Genomic DNA, 20,330 nt, shown 5'->3' with positions numbered 1-20,330 from the left:
GTTTGATTGGAAGAACTAGCTTTTGGAGTGCTGCTCCTTTATCATGTCATTAAACCATATACTATGTGAAGTTTACTCACATAGGTTAGGAGCAGCAGGTAGAGAGGTTACAATATTAAGAGATACAGGATTCCCTCAATCTTTGATGTTGACATTTGAGGAGATATGTATCTTTGAAGGACTATTGTCAGAAAAAGTGATAGCAATGGGAATTCACAGTGAGACAAGAAGCGCTCAATTATTCAGAATGAGGTTAGAGTGTCCAGTGAAAAGTGGAGAAGTCAAGGTAGGAGTACTGAACAAACTCCTAGTTTCAGGAATACAATTTGTCCTTGCTAATAATTTAGCTGGTTCACTTCTAGGAGTACTGCCTACAGTGGTTGAAAAGCCAGTGGAGACTCAGGTAACTGAACTATCGCAGGACACATACCCTGGGATTTTTCCCGACTATGTGGTAATGTGGTCACAAAGTTGAAACAGGAGAGATCAAACAGTATAAATAAGAAAGTTGAAGTGGAATTAGCAGAGGTCCTATTTGATCAGATGATTGATTCAAACCAGGAGCAGATAGATTACAAAGCAGACATCTTTAGCTTAGATAAGTTAACTAAGTCATAGCAGAAAGATGAAAATTTAAAGCAATTGTATCAAAAGGTATATACGGACAAACAATCTGAATGTTTTCCTGAATGCTCCTATCTCAAAAATGATATCTTAATGAGGAAATGGAGACTATCCCATATTAAGGCAGACTAGAAATGGGCAGAAGTTCATAAAATCGTATTGCCAGGGGTTATGGAACAGAAGTGTTGTGAGTAGTGCATGAACTACCAGTAGGGGGTCATTTAGGTGCTAGAAAAACTCAAGCTAAAATACAAAAACATTTTTACTGGCCTGGACTGCCCAAGGATGTAGTTGAATTTTGTCAGACATTTCATGCATGTCAGGTAATTGGAAAACCACTGGCAGTGATAAAGCTCACTGCTTTAATACCTATTCCTGCATTTGAGGAACCTTTCACAAGAGTCTGAATTGACCCCTACCTAAAACAAAAAGTGGGAATCAGTATTTGTTAACAATGTATCGACTAGATTTCCAGAGGCCATTCCATTACATAATATCACAACTAAAAAGATTGTACATGAGTTACTCAAATTTTTCACTAGATACGGACTACCCACAGAGACACAATCAGACCAAGGGTCAAACTTCACATTGAAATTATTCAAGGAAGTTATGGACAGCTTAGAAGTAAAACAATTCAAATGTACTGCATACCATCCAGAGTTGCAGGGAGTGCTAGAAAGGTGGCACTTGACATTAAAGACCATGTTGAGGGCTTATAGCCAAGACTATCCAGATGATTGGGATAAGGGAATTGTTTGAATTTTCTGCTGTCAGAGATGCACCAAATGAATTGACCAAAGTCAGTCCATTGAATTAGTTTTTGGGCATGACGTAAGAGGACTACTAAAATTGATTAAGGAAAAATTGGTAAATCATTATTCAGAGACCATGTATTTGGACTATGTGTCAAATTTTAGAGAACAATTAAGTAGAATGGGGAAGTTGGATAGACAGCATTTAAAAGTATCACAGCATACAATGAAACAGGAAGCAGACAAAATGTCAAAACTTGCAATTTTGCTATCAAGTATAAGGTGTTATGGTTACATCAAGTGATAGGTGAACCTTGAAAAGCAATGATTTGGAGATGCTGGTGTTGGACTGGGGTGTACAAAGTTAAAAATCACACAACACCAGGTTATAGACCAACAGGTTTAATTGGAAGCACACTAGCTTTCGGAGCGACGCTCCTTCATCAGGTGATTGTGGAGGGCTCGATCGTAACACAGGATTTATAGCAAAAATTTGCAGTGTGATGTAACTGAAATTATACATTGAAAAATTGATTGTCTGTTAAGCCTTTCATCTGTTAGGATACAGTGATAGTCTCACTTCTTTCATGTGTAAATCACAAAACCCTTCTTTTTAAAGTTGCATTCTCGGGTTAGCTGTTCACAATGGTGATAGCTAGACAAAATGTAATAGTGTCAAAGCCAAATGGTAGCCAACGTTTATGTGTGGACTGTCGCAAAGTCAATTCCATTACAAGGATTGACATATATCTGATTCCATGTTTGGAAGACTGTGTTGAAAAGGTGGGACAAGCAACTTATATTTCTAAGTTGGACCTGCTCAGAGGATGCTGGCAGTTACCTTTGTACAAAAGAGCGAAGACAATTTCAGTCTTTGCAATGCTGAATGGACTGTATCAGTTTATAGTCATGGCATTTGATATGAAAAATGCTTCAGCCACATTTCAGAGACTAACCAATAAGGTCATTTCCGGATTACCCAATTGTGTAGTGTATATTGATGACCTGGTGATTTTTAGTCACACATAGAAGGAACATTTGCAACATTTATCAGAATTGTTTGTTCTACTTCGGGAGGCAGGCTTGGTGATAAATCTGGTTAAAAGTGAATTAGCCAAAGCCCAAGTCAGCTTCCTGGGCCATCTTATTAGACATGGACAAATGGCTCCACGGAATGCAAAACAAAGGTAACTTGTGAGTTTTCCATATCATCAACAAAAGAGCAGTTCCAAAATTCCTGAGATGGAATGGATTTTATCGAAAAATGGTACTAAATTTTAGTAGTGTGGATTAGATTAGATTACTTACAGTGTGGAAACAGGCCCTTTGGCCCAACAAGTCCACACCGACCCGTAACCTACCAGACCCATTCCCTTACATTTACTCCTTCACCTAACACCACGGGCAAGTTAGCATGGCCAATTCACCTAACCTGCACATTTTTGGATTGTGGGAGGAAACCCACGCAGGCATAGGGAGTATGTGCAAACTCTACACAGACAGTCGCCCGAGGTTTAGATTAGATTAGATTACTTACAGTGTGGAAACAGGCCCTTCGGCCCAACAAGTCCACACCGACCCACCGAAGCGCAACCCACCCATACCCCAACATATACCCCTTACCTAACACTATGGGCAATTTAGCATGGCCAATTCACCTGACCCGCACATCTTTGGACTGTGGGAGGAAACCGGAGCACCCGGAGGAAACCCACACAGACACGGGGAGAATGTGCAAACTCCACACAGTCAGTCGCCTGAGGTGGGAATTGAACCCAGGTCCCTGGTGCTGTGAGGCAGCAGTGCTAACCACTGTGCCACCGTGCCGCCCAATTGGAATTGAACCCGGGTCTCTGAGGCAACAGTGCTAACCACTGTGCTCCACTCACTGAATTGTGAAAGGCAAGAAGTTGCAATGGACAGTGGACTATCAGAAGGCATTTGACAGCCTGAAAGCTGTGTTAACAACTGCCCTAGTACTAATCACACCCAATTATGCAAAGCCATTCAAAGTAGCTTTATATGCGAGTGATGTGGGTGTTGGTGCTGTGCTCTTACAAGAAGACAATGATAATAAAATTGGAACACCTATTGGGTATTTCTTCATGAAATAGAACATTCATCAACAGAAATATTTGACAGTTGAGAAGGAGACTTTCAGCTTGGTGTTGGAGTTACATTACTGGTAACATCAACATTTAAGTGTTGTATCTGAGACAATCATATACACTGATCATAATCCAATGAGGTTCGTGGAGAAATTTAAGGACAAACATTCCAGACTGTTTAGATGGACCTTGTTGTTATAGCCATTCAATTTGAAAATTGTGCATGTGGCAGGTTGATGACTTGAATGAAAAATGGAGACATTCAGGGGCAGAAGTAAAACAGATTGAAACAGAATAGCAGTGCATGTTTGCAAGATTGTTGTCAATGTAATGTATACGTGTGTTGTAGTGTATTAACAATTTAAGATTAAGGGGTTTTAAATGAAGACATCTTTTGGGGTGGGGAAGGGGGGAGAAAAAAAAGAGGAAAGGAGGTGTTATGATGATGCTGTTCCTTTAACAAGGTTGCGTTGTCCTCGATTTTTTTTCCCCCAGGTCTGGGTTCAAAGGATTTTAGGATCAATTTGATTAAAGCTATCCAATACTGCCTCAGTCAAATGGTGTGCAAGTTTTAATACAACGAAAGGGAGTGACCAGTTCTCCCAACTCAGCCTTTCTCTGGTCTGGTTTGGTTTGGCTTGGCTTTGGCAAGCAGTCAGATGTGAAGCTAGTACACCCAAAGAAGCAGTCCAGGCTGATCCTCCCCCTCTCTGACATGTTCTGTAAGAACTGTGTTGGATTTTTTTTTGCAAAGGGGTGTTATGGGGAAACAGCATCATTAATCCAGGATAATCTGCCGGGTTTTCAGTTAAGTTGTTATTTGATATTGTCTGCTTTTATTTGGTAAATCTTGCAAATAAAACAAAACCAAATTTAACCTGCTTAAAACAATTAGCAAAATTAGTGTCTGGACTACTTTCTTGAAATATTTTGAGGGGATCTGGCCGGGTCCATAACACCCGTCCCACTCCACCTCCCAAAATCTTTCTAGCCCATGTAATTTCTTCCAGCTTTACAGTGTGAGAGTTAGGAGCCTTCTCAAATTCTGACTTCAGAAACATCCCCAGTTTTAATTGCACCAATGTCAACTCGATGTTCAGTTACTAAGGTCTTCATTCCATTAACCCTCTTTTAAGAGGCTCCTTTAAGCAAACTGCTCAGTATCAAACTTTATTTAATAATTTTCCAAAAGTAGCTTTTTTTAAAAAGATTATAAATGCTGTAATATAAATGCATTGCTGAGTACATTACTACCAATCAACCCAGCATACTAATTAAACCAAATTGTTGCTTTGAGGAATTATCAGTGCTGTTTGAACTTGCACCAGTCATTACACTAGCATTTTTCTGCACTACAATTCTTATAATTTTGAGAATAATTATTCTAATTTCCAGTTTCACACTTTATTTAATTAAATTGAAAATATGCATGCATTAGATGATATTTCTCTTAAACACAGACTGGCAGGACACATTCACACAAACTTCAACTTTGAAGTAAATACCCAGGCTACAATACAGGCTTGAACTGCAACACAAATTTATTAAAAATAAATAAATAAAAAGCAGTGATGGTTTAGATTTTACAATAATTAGAAATCAATTGCAACTAGTACACTAAGCCATAATATTCTTGCTAATCCACCACTAACACGGAAAACTCTCTGGGTTGACTATGTCTCAAAGCTTCTGATCCCAAATATAAAAACACATTATACTTGTTTGTTTCAAGTTTTTGTTAAATAGCTATTTAAAACAAACTAATTAATCTGAGAAAATTTTCTACTATGGCCCTGTATAACATCTTAGAACATTTCATTATGTTAATGGCATTATTCAAGTACGACATGTCAACTGCATATTTTACCAACTTTTCCATTGCATGTTTTAAACTTACATATACGGCTGAAATATAAGTGTGCCATACCACCATTACACTTTTCCCCATTGGAACATCATTTTTTGGTGGGGGTGGTATAATATTATGACAATTTAGACCATGTAATCATATACATAAAAAAATTAATGGAAATATAAAAAGTAAATTTTAAAATTACAGATAATTGGATCAGAAGATACTATTTACCTTGCCCTCAAAGCAATCCTATTTCATCCTCAGACTGTAAATCATCCTACAGTAAGGCCAAGGCTTTTAAGTAAAAATTTCAATAAAGACAACTTGGTAAATTTAAAACAACATGTAATATCACATGCTTTAAAGTTTAAATTTTATTTTGGATATTAGAAACGGTTGCAAAGAGTCAACTCGAATTCCATTTTAAAAAAAATAATTAAAAAAACCTTTTCTTGAGCATTTTATGGGAATCTCGTGGTAAATTCTTAGATTTTGTTTCTTTATTCTAGCATGGGATGTCACCATTGCTGGCAGGACCAGTATTTCTTGTCTATCCATCCTTGAACAGAGTGGCTTGTTAAGCCATTTCAGTCCCCAATTAAGAGTCAACAACATTGATGTGGGCTGGAGTAACATGTAGGTCAAACCAGGAAAGACATGACAAGTGCACACCACTAAATAATATTAAGTTTCAGTATAAGGATTTATAATATAAGAAAGCATTACAAAGATGTGGCATCAGGTTGTGCAGATTGTGAATTTCAAAAGACTTGCTACAAAAGTATTAACCGAGCCACTCAATGCAAGTCTTGACTAGTCACTATTTTTCATAACATTTATTGTAGACCTGGTCAAGTTACTAAATTATTGGCATACACTATGTACAAAAATCTTTAAATTAGTAAGAATACAAAAAGTCCCATTTCATTCCTCAGCCAAAAGCATTGCTAACACTGATGAAGCAAAAGAGGAAGTGAATCAGATTTCTCAGATCCTGCCTGACTGAGTCAGAGGCATACTCTACTGCAACAGCCCATTTTATGAAGTCTGTAATAGGCCTATTACAGTGTGTTATACATATTTCAAGGAGTGACAATACAATAATTATTCCATGATATGCTTCCTTCCGAGAGCTACGAGCCATAGTTCGCTTCATCAAAAGCCTTTCTAGCACGTTTCAATTCTTCATTCATTGTCAACAGATCTTTCACTCTTGCAAATTTCCGAGGATCTTTACGAATAAGAAAGACTATATCTTCTACTTGAACCCGGCCTTGACGTCCTATTGACATAGCCTTGTGAGTCTATATAAAAGCAAAAATTACAAGTATATTACATTCTCATGTATAAAGGAAAAAGGTCTGAAAGTGCACACTGCTACAGAACTCTGCAAATAACCTGCAGCACTCAGCTACAATTCACAAGATGAATAAAAGTTGATAGCAGAAATGTAATGGCACATTATTCAACACAAAAGATTATCCTAAGTGAGCTATAATACTGATTGGATATGATCCAAACAACTGGTTACTGAAAATCTTAAAATACACAGTACTTAACATTATTTTGCCCAGCTGATGTATTTAAACCCAACATAATACCATGAGAAACATTCATAATATTACCACAATTTGCGAACTTGGATTATAAATTTGAGAAATGATGAACAGCTTTAATTGTGTATATATTAAAGGAGAACAATTTTACCTTTTCTTTTAAATTCAGAGTGTGGTTCTGGGTGGTCTGGAGATTTTTTTTAAACAAGCATTTTAAACAGAGGTTTTTAAAACAGTATTAGAGAAGAGAATGGAACAAACAGGAAAACAAAAAGGGTTGGTCATTGCCTAAAAAAAAAAGAAGTGACAGACAGACTAAGAGAAACAAGTTATTTTAGAAAGGCAGCATACAGGTTTCTTTCAGAGAGATCATTCAGAAACAAAAAAGGTGTTGAATACCAGCAGTGCTGTTTAGCAGTCTCCAAAATAAACAGGGCAGATGCAGTCGCAAGTGGCTTAGAATTGAGAAGGAGAAAAGTTTCAGAACAAATTTTTAAAAAGGTGTCAAGACAGGAAGACATCCAACAACATAGAAGTTTAAGGAAGTTAAGGAGTAAAGGAGCTGAGGTAGCAGCTTAAGGCTCTTAGCAAGCAAGATTTAACTGAAGATAGCACTGAATGAATGCAGAAGTTTGCTGAAAAGATGCAGATTACATTAACAACAACTGAACGAGAAATTTTGAAGTGATGCTTCCCTGAGCTTTATTTAAGGCTGTTGTTGATGCTAAGAGATTTGAATCTCTTATTACAGCTATCTGTAATGAGAGTGTTTCAAATTTTTCTTGTACAGTATAAGATAGTTCATTTCATTTTCTTGTGTGTACATATTGATGTTGGTTTGTTCAAAGTATATTCGGTCACTAGTATGGTAAACAATAGCATAGTAAAACTTATCAAGCCAGGTTTCATACTGGAATCTGGCTTGTCCAATATTACCATTAGCTGAGATAATTAAACTAATGACTTATCTTTATTTGAAAGAAGCAATTTCACAAGTTGATCATTGGACATAAGTACGTCTTTTAGCTTCTGCCAGGCAGGCACCAGATAGAGAACTCGTGTGCCTCATATAGCATTATGAAGTAGAACTAAACATTTTTAAGCACTTACTGAGAGGCAGACCCATCGAGAGAGAGAGACTGGATTAATAGAATCACCTTTGTAAATCAAGAGAAAATAAAACATGGTCCAGACTAATGTTTGGTAATTGAAATAGCAACTGAAATTACGAAGTAACAAATACAAATGCATGAATAGACACCAAGAAACACTGTATTGAGATCATTTGCAAATTAGCCAGGAGGGAGAGTGTGTGTTTTATGCAAGAATTTGCTACGATCTGGAATGCAGTGACTTATAGGATGCCGTTTCAGTGGTAATTTCAAAAGAAACTGGACATACATCCGAAAAAGTGTAAAAAACTTTCCAAGTCTGTGAGGAAAGGACAAGGCATGGATAGCTCTTTTAAAGAGTCAGCAAGGGGTTGCATGGGCTGAACGATCTCAATAAACAAGACAATAATGGATGCCCCAACTTCTTTGCCCAGTGGATTAGACTATGGAGTCACTTAGCACAGAAAGAGACCCTTCAGTCCAATTTGTCCATGCCAATCAAGTTTCCCAAACTAAATTAGTTCCATTTGCCTGTGTTTGGTGCAGACAAACTTTAAATCTTTCCTATTCATGTACATGTCCAATTGTCTTTTAAATGTTGTAACTGTGTCTGCATCTACCATTATTAAAGATTCTGGACACCTGGTAAACATTTGTTCCCTCAAGAATCTGATCAAAAACAGATTACCTAGTTTGCTATTGTAGAATATCCACGTACACAAAATAGCTCTTGGCTTCACTTAGATAACAATGATGGCAGAACTTGAAAATGCAAATCATGGTGTATGAACTGCTTTAGGATATTTGAGATGCAAAAATTCACTGAATAAATGCAAGCTCCTTCAAGCATGTTTAAGATGAACTTTGTTGATCAACAAATAATGTTTCTGAACTTGTAGTAAATGTTGTCATATCACCAAAATAAAGAACCAGAGATTTTGTTAACATACCACACTAGAATTTTAACTCTACACCTCATCTTATGTTATCTGACGGATTTGATTTCAACTGTGATAAAATATGAAGATCAGCTCACCATTTCAGTGATAAATTCGATAACAAGATCCTCCAAGATATCCACCGATTCAGTATAAGGGTTCTGGTCATCCCCAAATCCATACATCATGCATCTTACTGTTTAGAAAGAATATAAAAGAAAAATGGCCTATTTCTGTGCTATACATTCTTTCCAATTCTGTGCAGAAACAAAGATTGTAGGATACCCAATTCTGCCATAATTTAGTGAACTTCCACCCATACATTATAACCATTTACTAGTGGAGTGCCTAATAGTAAATCAACTTCTAGTCAAAAATTAATAAGATCAGAAATACATTACTCTACCCCTTTACAGTAATTAAAAGCAAAAGAAAATTAAAGCTATGGATGTACAAGGAAAACTGGGTAACACTATAGAGGATGAAATGAGAAAAGCAATGATTTTTTAAAAATCTTCCTAAAAGCAAAGAAATTCAACAGTTTCCAATAGCTTAAGCTACAGAAAAAGGCCTGAGAGAAGATTTTGCATAATTATCAGTTAACATTTTCATTGGGAAATGAAAACAGCATGGCATAGCTGCAATAGTTTGAGTACAATCCTTCTAACACAAAATATAGCTCCCAAATCTCTTGCTATACTACAAATAGCTGAAGCGAGTCACGTGGAATTGCCTTAACTATAAATTATAACAGTTCATCTTTTCATATGTTTTAGAAATGTTACTAGATTAGTAACATAGATTTAAAGTAAAATTGTAGCAGTATTATGACTTACATTCTTTTGAAAACAATCTTTTTCTTCTACCTTGTCCACCCTCTGCTCCGCTTCCACTCTCCTCCACATCTTCATCAAACTGCAAGGCAAAAAGAAACCCTATAAAAACTCAGTCTTATTGGTTTGTTACACAATTCTATATATTATACATTATTCATATTTTACACCCAGAATCACATTGCCATACATTTCATTGTCCTCAAGGTGCAAGGTAGAGCAGGTCATGAGGATGGTGCAAGCTGGAAGGTTGGAAGTGGGGTAAGGTGGAGGGGGTGCAAATGAGGAGACTGGTGAAGTCCATATCGATGTCCTGGGGTTGAAGTGTTCCGAGGCGGAAGATAAGGCATTCTTCCTCCAAGCGTCAGGTAGTGAGGGTGTGGCGGTGGAAGAGGCCCAGGATCTGCATGTCCTCGGCAAAGTGGGAGGGTGATTTGAAATGTTGGGCCATGATGCAGTGGTGTTGATTGGTGTGGGTGTCACAGAGATATTGCCTAAAGCATTCTGTGAGAAGGCATCCAGTCTCCCCAATGTAGAGGAGACCACATCGGGAGCAACGGATACAATAAATGACATTGGTGATTGTGCAGGTGAAACTTTGACGGATGTGTAATGCTCCTTTGGGACCTGGGATGGATGTGGGCACAGGTTTTGCAATTCCTGTGAAGGCAGGGGAAGGTGCCAGGAGGGAGGGTGGGTTGTTAGGGAACGTGGACCTGACTAGGTAGTCACAGAGGGCACGGTCTTTGCAGAAAGCTTAAAATAAAGGGTGGGGAGGGAAATATATCCCTGCTTGTGGGGTCTGTTTGGAGGAGGTGATGGAAATGTCAGCGGATGCGGTTTTTGGGAGGGGGGGGGGGGGGGGTCTGTCCTTGTTACTGTTGGAGGGGTGAGGTTTGAGGGCAGAGGTGCAGGATGTGGACGAGATACGTTGGAGAGGAAATGGTGGTCTTTAAAAAGGAGGCCATCTGGTGTGTTCTGTGGTGGAACTGGTCCTCCTGGAAGCAGATACCACTGAATTTCAAAATTCTTGTCTACTATTGTAATTCAAAAGGCAGCACTCAGGTTACTTTCAATTATATGTTAAAATAAGTGAACAGTCTCAAGACTTGATTTCTTTGAAATCATGTGGCCACAACAAACAAGATTCTTGACTACATGCCCTTCCACAGGAAGCAATTGACCATCAATCCAGGATTTCAATTCTGGTCACTAATCCCATTAGCTGCAAGTATCCCATTCCAATCCACACACTGGTTGCTAACTTGTTCCCTGGATGTAGTTACCCATCCCAAGCTTTCTCTATTAAGTCTCATTTCCCATTTTGTTATAGCTCCATAATCTGCAGTTTCCAGCGACCACCATCAGCCTCCTCCACAAATATACTATTCCCCTTCCCCACTGTGAACAAGTGACTGTTTCATGCTCAATTCTAACCTAACCAACCGCACCATTCCCCATCCCTTCCTTAACATGGCAATCCAACACCATGCCAACACCCTACTTCCCCATTCTTTACCACGTGTGTTCCCAGAGATCAGTTCATTGCAACCCTTTCATCCTTAACTTGAAAAATATTTTCAGAACTGCAAAAAAAAATGGGAGAAAGACTAGTTTTAATCAGTGTAGCATTTAGTTTCCTCCAAATGAATGTGGGAAATATGAAAATGGGGTGTGTTTGTCACAACTGTGAAAACATTAAGAATCAGGGATCCAATCTTAAACCCAACACAACCTGTTCACAATCCAACCAGCTGCCTGGCCTCTCTCAAAGCACAGCAACTCAGTCATGAATTAAGGCATAACTGATATGATCAATGTAGTGAGCTTCCTCCTCGATATCAAAGTATAATTAATCCTACAAATCAAGATCCAGAAAACTAATTCAAACTCTTGGCTCTGACTGCTCTTCATGTAATCAATGATACAAATGACTGAATGTATTGATGCATTCTCCTAAGAAATACAAACTTGAAACGTACAAATTGATGGTGGCTTCAGAAAATGTGTAAAATATAAGTATAATGATTTGATCAAATTTAAACAAAACAATACAAGTTTATGTCAATTTAAGCAGAAGTGTTTAAGATTTTAATTTTTCTTCAAATTAGGAAAAAGCTGAATCAACATGAGAATATATTTTTAAAAAATTGAATAATGCTGTGGTGAGAGTTTCAGTCTGAAATTTAAGGTATAATGCACAACAGAAGGTAATTGCAGAGTTTGGGTGAATGAGGTATCAATTAAGCAACAGGAAAGAACAAGCAAAAAAAAAATGAAGGTGCAATTTACCAAGGCGTCATCAAAAGCATTTCCCAAACTTATGATCTCTACCACCTCAAAGGACTGGCTCATGACCAGACCATCACTGCAAGTTCCACTCCATTTCACACACCATCCTAACTTGAAAGTATCACTGTTCTTTCACTGTCATTTCATAAAAATATTGGAACTTTCTTCCTAACACTACGTACATCATGGACTGGAAGTGAGGTTAAAAACCAGCAGAGTTACAAACAGGACAAACAGTACAGACCCTATCACCTTCATCCCCTTCCCCACTCACCCACTGTACTCTATGTTACTTACTCCCGACCCCCACCAGCTTATCTCTCCATGCTTCAGGCTCACTGCCTTTTATTCCTGATGAAGGGCTTTTGCCTGAAACATTGATTTCACTGCTCCTTGGATGCTGCCTGAACTGCTGTGCTCTTCCAGCACCACTAATCCAGAACCACAGACTGCAAGTGGTCAGAACAGTGTCCTCGAGACCCTGCAGGGTGGATCCTGTTGTTCCTTGAACAGATGGTCAAAGTCATTTGGCAGAATGCCTCATCACCAGAACTTTCCAGCAAGCACCAAGACATCACTTTGCTGGTGGTGAGAAGGACACTTTAAAGGACTACCACCATCATCCCGGTACCAGAGAAAACTCATGCAATGTGCCTCAATGACTACCTGACCTCCATAATTATGAAGAAGTTTTGAGGGTTTAGTCATGGCTCATCAGACCTCCCAGCCTGCCTTGATCCTTTGTAATTCGCATATTATCAAAGCAGGTCCATAGCAGAGCCATCGCCCTGGTCAGACTCTCGCCCGTGGAACATCTGGATAATTTAGCATACCTACTTCAGGCTCATGTTTATTGAAGGCGGAGCTGTAGTCAACACTAATTTCAACCAACTAATCTCTAAAATCTGAGGTCTAGGCCTCTGCTCTGCCCTATGCAACTGGATCCTTGACTTCCTGACCCATTGACTGCAAATCAGCGAGAACAGGCAATAGCATTTCCTCCACCACGATCCTCAACACTGGTGCCCCACAAGGCTGCTTATTCAGCCCTTTACTATACTCATGGCTTAATTTCATCCGAACTCCATCTTCATGTTCGCTGATGACACCTTCATTGTAGGCCAGATCTCAAATGATGGTGGTGTGGTGTAAAAGGTAACAATCCCTCCAACGTCAGCAAAATGAAAGAGCTGGTCATCTACTTCAGAAAGCAAGGTGGAAGGCATGCCCCTATCAAAATCAATGGCGCTGAAGTGGATAATAGCAGAGAGTATCAAGTTCCTAGGAATGATGATCACCAACAATCCATCCTGGTTCACTCATGTTGTGCTTTCTTGATAGTCGCATCAACAATGCCTCCACTTCCTCAGGAAGTTAAGGAAATTCAGCATGTCTATAAAGACTAACCGAATTTTATAGATACAGCATAGAAAGTATTCTATCCAGATGTATCAGTGCTTGGTATGACAGCTTCTCTGCCCAGGACCATAAGAAATTACGAAGAGTTGTTGAACACATCCCAAGCCAATCTTTCACGCACTGACTTCATCTCACTGCATCAGAAAGGTAGCCAGCATTATCAAAGACTCCTCCCACCCCAGTTATAATCTCTTCTATTCGGCAGAAAATCCAAAAGCTTAAACACATGGACCAACAGATTCAAGAACAGTTTCTTCACTGCTATTATTAGAAGAGTTCTGAATGGACCTTTCAAACTTAATGTTGACCCACTCTTTGTACATCTCCTCTGCAGCTGTAACATTGAAACAGCGAGAAATACACCCTTATGCACTTTTTATGTATGATCTGCCTGTACTGCAAAACAAACTTTTCACTGTACCTAGGTATGGAATAAAAATAAGTTTAAAAAATACCTATGAGATCCTTCATGTAGGCCCATAGGCTCTGCACCACCATGCACTACCCTTGAGTTGGCTGGGAGGTAGAGTATGTTACACATCTGTTAGAATGTTCCTGTGCAAAGGAAATCTGGACAAGGATGCAGTGACTTTGGTCAAGGTTCATCCTGAGCAGCTCTGTGACGTAGGAGTCTGTGGTCTATGGTCGGTTCCCCAGAATGCACCTGGAGGACCATAAAATCAGTGAAAGATACTTATTAGTCTGGTTGAAAGGAGAGAAAGGAGTTGACCCTGATCAAATGTTGCAGACAGGCACATTTCAAAGGTCCAGAACTACATGCTGAAGTATGCACTAAAACTTGGGTCAGCTGCCACCAAGACTCAGTGGGGAAAGACCACTGTCTGACGTCTTTCTGCCGAAGTTAAAGGGGGGTCTATTCAGTTATTGGACCCTCCTGATACCTCAAATATATAGAACGTGCTGAACATGACATTAAATAAACCCCTTCTGCTTGCTCAAGGTCCACAACCCACTGTTCTTGCATATTCATTTGCTTATCTAAAAGTCCCTTAAATGCCCTTATTGTATCTGCCTCAAACACTATCTCTGGCAATGCATTCTAGATTCCTACCACTTAAAAAAAAATTTTTCCCTCAAAAGTCTCCCCTCAGATGTGGCAACTCAAGAGAAAACAGTCTGAGTTTTACTGGCCTCTCCTTATAACTCATCTTCTAATCCACGCAGCAATCCTGTAAACCTCTTCTGTAGCCTCTCCAAAGCCTCCACATCCTTCCTTTAATGTGGTGACCAGAATTGAATGCAATATCCTAAGCGTGGCCTAACCAAAGTCTTATAAAGTTGCAACACGACATCTTGACTCTTGTACTTAGTTCCTCAACCAATAAAGGCAAGCGTGCCATATGCTTTCATTACCACCCTATCTACTTGTGTGGTCACTTTCAGGGAACTATGAACTTGAACCCCAAGATCCTTCTGTACATCAAAGCTACTAAGATTCCTGCCATTAATTGTATATTTTTCCTTAACATTTGATCTCCCAAAGCACAACATTTCATACTCGTCCGGATTAAACTCCGGTTCAATTCCCGACTCAGGCGACTGACTGTGTGGAGTTTGCACATTCTCCCCATGTCTGCGTGGGTTTCCTCCGGGTGCTCCGGTTTCCTCCCACAGTCCAAAGATGTGTGGGTCAGGTGAATTGGCCATGCTAAATTGCCCGTAGTGTTAGGTAAACGGGTAAATGTATGGGTGGGTTGCGCTTCGGCGGTTCAATGTGGACTTGTTGGGCCGAAGGGCCTGTTTCCATACTGAAAGTAATCTAATCTAAACTCCAGCTGTCATCTCTCTGCCCATGTCTGCATCTGATCTCTATCCCGCTGTATGCTTAGACAGTTTTTTACACTATCCACAACTCACAGCCACCATATTACTAACCCACCCATCTTAACTTTTATTGAAGTCATTTACATACCACAAAGAGGTCCCAGTACTGATCCTCGCAGAACACAACTAGTCACAGACCTCCACCCTGAAAACCATCCTTCCACCATGATCCGTCTTCTAAGGGCAAGCCAATTCTGAATTCACGTGGACAAGTCACCATAGACCCCATGCATTTTAATCTTCTGGATAAGCCTACTAAGAGGGATTTTTTTCAAAAGCCTTACTAAAATCCACGTGAACAACAGCCACTGCTCTACCATCGATTACCTTAGTCACCACCTCAAAAAATGCAATCAAGTTGGTAAGACATGACATGCCCTGCACAAAGCCATGCTGACTGTCCCTAATTAAGTCATGCTTTTCCAAATTTGTGTAAATGCTATCCTTAAGAATTCTCTCAAATATAGATTCCCAATCATCGATGTGAGACACAGCGGTCTATAGGGATAATCCAGGAAACTATTTCCCTTCTGGTGCAGAGGAACAACATTAGCTACTCGCCAGTCCTCCAGTGTCTAGCAAGGATATAAATATCTTGGTCAAGGCCTCTCTCAGTAACCTGGGATAGAGACCATCAGCCCCTGGGGATTTATCCACCTTAAAGCTCTTCAGGAGATTCAAAACCACTTCGTTATCGATCTAAAAATGCCTTCGCATGTTAGCATGCTCCACTCAAATCTCACTATCCTCCATTACCTTCTCCTGGCTGAATACCGATGCAAAGTACTCACACAGGATCTGACTTACATCCTCCAGCTCCAAGCACAAGGTTCCTCCTTTATCCTCGAGTGGTCTTACCTTCTTCCTAGTTATCTTAAAATTTTTAAACGTATCTACAAAATGCTTTGAAATTCTCTTTAATCTTACTTGCCAAGATCATTCCATGGCCCCTTCTTGCTCTGATTCTCTGCTTTCTGTATATCCCTCATGGACCCTATCCGATTTTAGCTTCCTAAACTTTATGTACAGTCAGAGCCCGACGGCACAAAGACAGGCCCTTTGGCCCAAATTGGTCCATGACAACCAAAATGCCCATCAGCACTATCCCCATTTCCCTGCACTTGGCCCATACCTTTCTAAAGCTTTCCTACCCATGTATTTATCAACATTTAAAAGGCATTTGGATAATGCACACACCTCAACCACTCCAGCTCATAGGGTACAAGCATGTGCAATGAGCTCTGTGTGTAAAAAAAGTTGCCCTTCAGGTTCTCTTATTCTTTCCCCCCTAACCTTATACTGATTCCCTCTAATCCTTGATTCTCCAATCCTGGGAAAATACTGAATGCATTCATCCTATCCATGCCTCTCATGAACTTACACACTTCAAAAAGATCCCCCCTCAGTCTGCTACACTCTCAAAGTCCTAGCTTGTCCAACATCTCACCGTAACTCAGATCAGAGTGCCTTGGCAACGTCTTTGTAAATTTCTTCAGCACTCTTTTCCAGTTTGATAATATCCTTCCCATGGCAAGATGACCAAAACTGAACACAATACTCCAACAGTAACTTCGCCAACATCCTGCAAGAGTGCAGCAGAACTTCTATACTTATGCCCTGATTGATGAAGGCCAGTGTGCCAAAAGTCATCTTCACTGTCTACTTGTGACACCACTTTCACACAACCTTGCATCTGAACTCCAAGGTCCCTCTGTCCCACTACAGTCCATTCACCATGAAACTCCTACCTTGATTTTACTTTCCAAAATGCAACATCTCACACATCTATATTAAACTTCATTTGCCATTTCTCAAATTTTTCAGCTGATCAAGGTCCTGCTGCAATTTCTTATAACCTTACATATGCTTCTTTTTTCCTTTCAACTAAATTCACAACCACCCTCATTATCCAATGATCCCTTGCCTTGCCATCCTTGTCCTTCCACCTCACTGGAACATGCTAGTCTTGAACTCTCATCAGCAGGTTTTTAAAACAATTCCCACATGTCAAATGTGGACTTGTCTGATAATAGCTCCTCCCAATTAACATTCCCTAGCTATTGGCCTAATATTGATAATTGGCTTTTCCCAGTTTAACACCTTCTCACAAGGTCGTGACTTATCCTTGTTCACAGCTATCTTAAAACGTAAACAGCTGTGATCTCAGTTTCCAAAATGCTCTCCCACTGAAGGTTCAGTCACCTGGCCAGGCTCATTAGCCAATTCAATGTCCAGAATGGTCCCTCCTCTCATTGGTCTTTTACATACTGTTTCAAAAAAACCCCTCCTGGATGCCTCTTGCTGTCAGGGGGTCCCAGTCAATATTGGGGAAGTTAAAGTCACCCACTATGACAACTCTTTTTATTGGATCTTTCCATAATCTGCCTTCATATTTGTTCCTCAATCTCTTGGAGGCTGTTGGGGGAGGGAGAGGGGGAAGAATATAGTATAATCCTATCAGAGTGATTGGCTTCTTATTTTTCCACTCTACCCACATTGCCTCAGTGGATGAGCCCTTCAGGGTGTCTTCTGAGCATAGATGTAACATTCTCCCTGATTAATAGTGCAACTCCTTTACCTCTTACCCTCCTCTCACTCATCCAAAACAATGAGACCCTGGAACATTGAGCAGCCAGTCCAGTCTTTCTCATTCTCTCTCGAATGGCCATAACATCAAGTCCCATGTACTGATCAGGCTATAAACTCATCAACTCTATTCCTGAAGGGCTTTTGCCCAAAATGTCAGTTTTCCTGCTCCTTGGATGCTGCCTGACCTGCTATGCTCTTCCAGCACCACTCTGATCTAAACTCTGGTTTCCAGCATCTGCAGTCCTCACTTTTGCCTAACTCATCTGCCTTACCTACAATACTCCTTACACTGAAATAAACACACTTCAGCCCATTAGTACCATCATGTTCTCATTTATCAGTTTCTTTATGATTTACTGGTCCTAACATCTACCTTCCCCTCAATCCCTCCACTTGCTGCTCTGGCTCCCAGCCCATTGCCACTCTAATGCATATAAATGTAATCTTATTCAAGTTAAAAAAAAAGGGTTCAGTTGGTTTACTGGATAGAGTCAAATTTAAATGTTTGTTTCCTTCTTCATATATTATTGGACAGAACCGAACTGCTTTAGGGACCCTGCATGTACATAAAGATATTTTATAAATAAAGTAAATTTTTGAAATCAATAAAACTGCACTAGTTCAAGGTGGTTGATCATCACCTTCTCAAAACAATTAAGAGTAGTCAAAAACAGCAGCACGGTGGCACAGTGGTTAGCACTGCTGCCTCAGCACCAGAGACCTGGGTTCAATTCCCACCTCAGGTGACGGACTGTGTGGAGTTTGCACGTTCGCCCCGTGTGTGTGGGTTTCCTCCGGGTGCTCCGGTTTCCTCCCACAGTCCAAAGATGTGCAGGTCAGGTGAATTGGCCATGCTAAATTGCCCATAGTGTTAGGTAAGGGGTATATGTAGGGGTATGGGTGGGTTGCACTTCGGGGGTCGGTGTGGACTTGTTGGGCCAAAGGGCCTGTTTCCATACTGTAAGTAATCTAATCTAAATCTAAATCTAAAAAAAACACCCACAGTCCAATTATTTTTAAAAATCTCCATTCTACTATAATCCCAGTTTCTCCAAACCTCACACCTTTCATACAGCATAAACTCCATTACAGGTATTTTCTCAAACAAAAAGTGAAAATTGCTGCAGATGCCAGAAATCTAAAAAGAAATAGAAACAGAAAATTTAAAAACAAAATACTGAAGAAACTCAGCAGACCTAGCATCATCTGTGAAGAGTTAACACTGTGAATCTAATATGACTTTATCAGAACTACAGCAGCTAAGTCCGTTTTCCCTTCAAGCATCTTTTACTTATGCATGTCTTACACAAAATCTTGTTTTTAAACAGGTGACAAAAATGCAGGGTTGTTTGCAGCTCCTGATTTTTGGGGGTTTTTTTTGCTTACTACAGACAATAGCTGCCGAAATTAGCAATAGCTCGATGTCACCGCTTTCACTGCTGCCAATCCGAGAGAACGAAATTCAAAAATCAAACTCACTGGCTGCTCATCCTCTTCATCCGCCATCTTCCCCAGAAACGGATCTCGGGCCATCCAAATATACGTCACTGGCCTGCGTGCGAGGCCCAGCAACTGTCATGGACGGAATATTGAGGGGGTTTCCAAGGAGACGGTGACGCCACCATCATCACGGGCTGAATGACCACGTGACACTTTCGTCACTTTGTTGCTCTGAGCTTCATACCACTTCACCGGATGTGGAAGGGTGGACTTGTATTGCTGGGACATGTTTTGACATTCAGGAAATCTTTTTATTGTTCTCATTAATTCCCTTCTTCGGCAGTATAGTCACATAGTAACATTGCTTTCTGTACTCTATTTATTTTTCAGGGTTTCCTCCCTCAGACAGATAAGATGGCAAAGATGCGAAATAGCAAGATTTGGTTAAATATATCAGCACATTCAATCTCACGCCAATTATTGATCAAACCCAAATGGATTGCTCAATATATTGTTAAGGTAGACAAGCAGGAGGCTGGAAGAACACAGGAAGCCAGGCAGCATCAGGTGATTGCTGCAAATGTGTTGCTGGTCAAAGCACAGCAGGTTAGGCAGCATCTCAGGAATAGAGAATTCGACGTTTCGAGCATAAGCCCTTCATCAGGAATGAAGCATCAGGTGATTGAGAAGTCAAAGTTTTTGGTGTACCCCTTCTTCAGGATCCTGTTAACAATATGTTTTATCGCTCATCCTAAATTACTTCGTTTCTTGAATGCAACTACTAAAAGAAATCTGCAGAATCACAATTGTATTGGTGCAGAAGGATGCTATTTGGACCATCATCTGCGCCAACTCTCCAAATGGTCATCGTGACTTCCTGTCATTTTTCTACACTTTCCACATAACTTGCATATAATTTCTATTTAAATAACTAATGCCCTCTTGAATACCTCAATTGAACTTG

General features: G+C 39.9%; 1 protein-coding gene across 1 annotated transcript; it reads right to left on the bottom strand.

Annotated features, from left to right (window-relative positions):
* Positions 1-5,005: 5,005 nt before the first annotated feature.
* taf13 (TATA-box binding protein associated factor 13) lies at positions 5,006-19,466 on the bottom strand. The gene is made up of 4 exons (XM_060833104.1): positions 19,406-19,466; positions 9,785-9,863; positions 9,047-9,144; positions 5,006-6,646 (listed from the first exon to the last, which is right to left on the bottom strand). Exons 1-4 carry the CDS (start codon positions 19,457-19,459, stop codon positions 6,476-6,478), a joined length of 402 nt encoding a protein of 133 aa, XP_060689087.1. The 5' UTR covers positions 19,460-19,466; the 3' UTR covers positions 5,006-6,475.
* Positions 19,467-20,330: the final 864 nt, after the last annotated feature.

The sequence above is a fragment of the Hemiscyllium ocellatum genome, chromosome 12 (assembly GCF_020745735.1).
Source record: "Hemiscyllium ocellatum isolate sHemOce1 chromosome 12, sHemOce1.pat.X.cur, whole genome shotgun sequence".
Classification (NCBI taxonomy): Eukaryota; Metazoa; Chordata; class Chondrichthyes; order Orectolobiformes; family Hemiscylliidae; genus Hemiscyllium; species Hemiscyllium ocellatum.
The sequence above is the reverse complement of the archived record's forward strand: the minus strand, read 5'-3'. Positions and strand labels throughout refer to the sequence as shown.

Bases quoted from the DNA above. Each gene is read 5' to 3' on its own strand.
- taf13 (XM_060833104.1), bottom strand. From the start codon at position 19,459: ATGGCCCGAGATCCGTTTCTGGGGAAGATGGCGGATGAAGAGGATGAG. The intron at 9,864-19,405 runs GTGAGTTTGATT...TTTGCCTTGCAG, and splicing joins ATGAAGAGGATGAGCAGCCA to TTTGATGAAGATGTGGAGGA. The intron at 9,145-9,784 runs GTAAGTCATAAT...CTTTCTAAACAG, and splicing joins AAGATTGTTTTCAAAAGAAT to TAAGATGCATGATGTATGGA.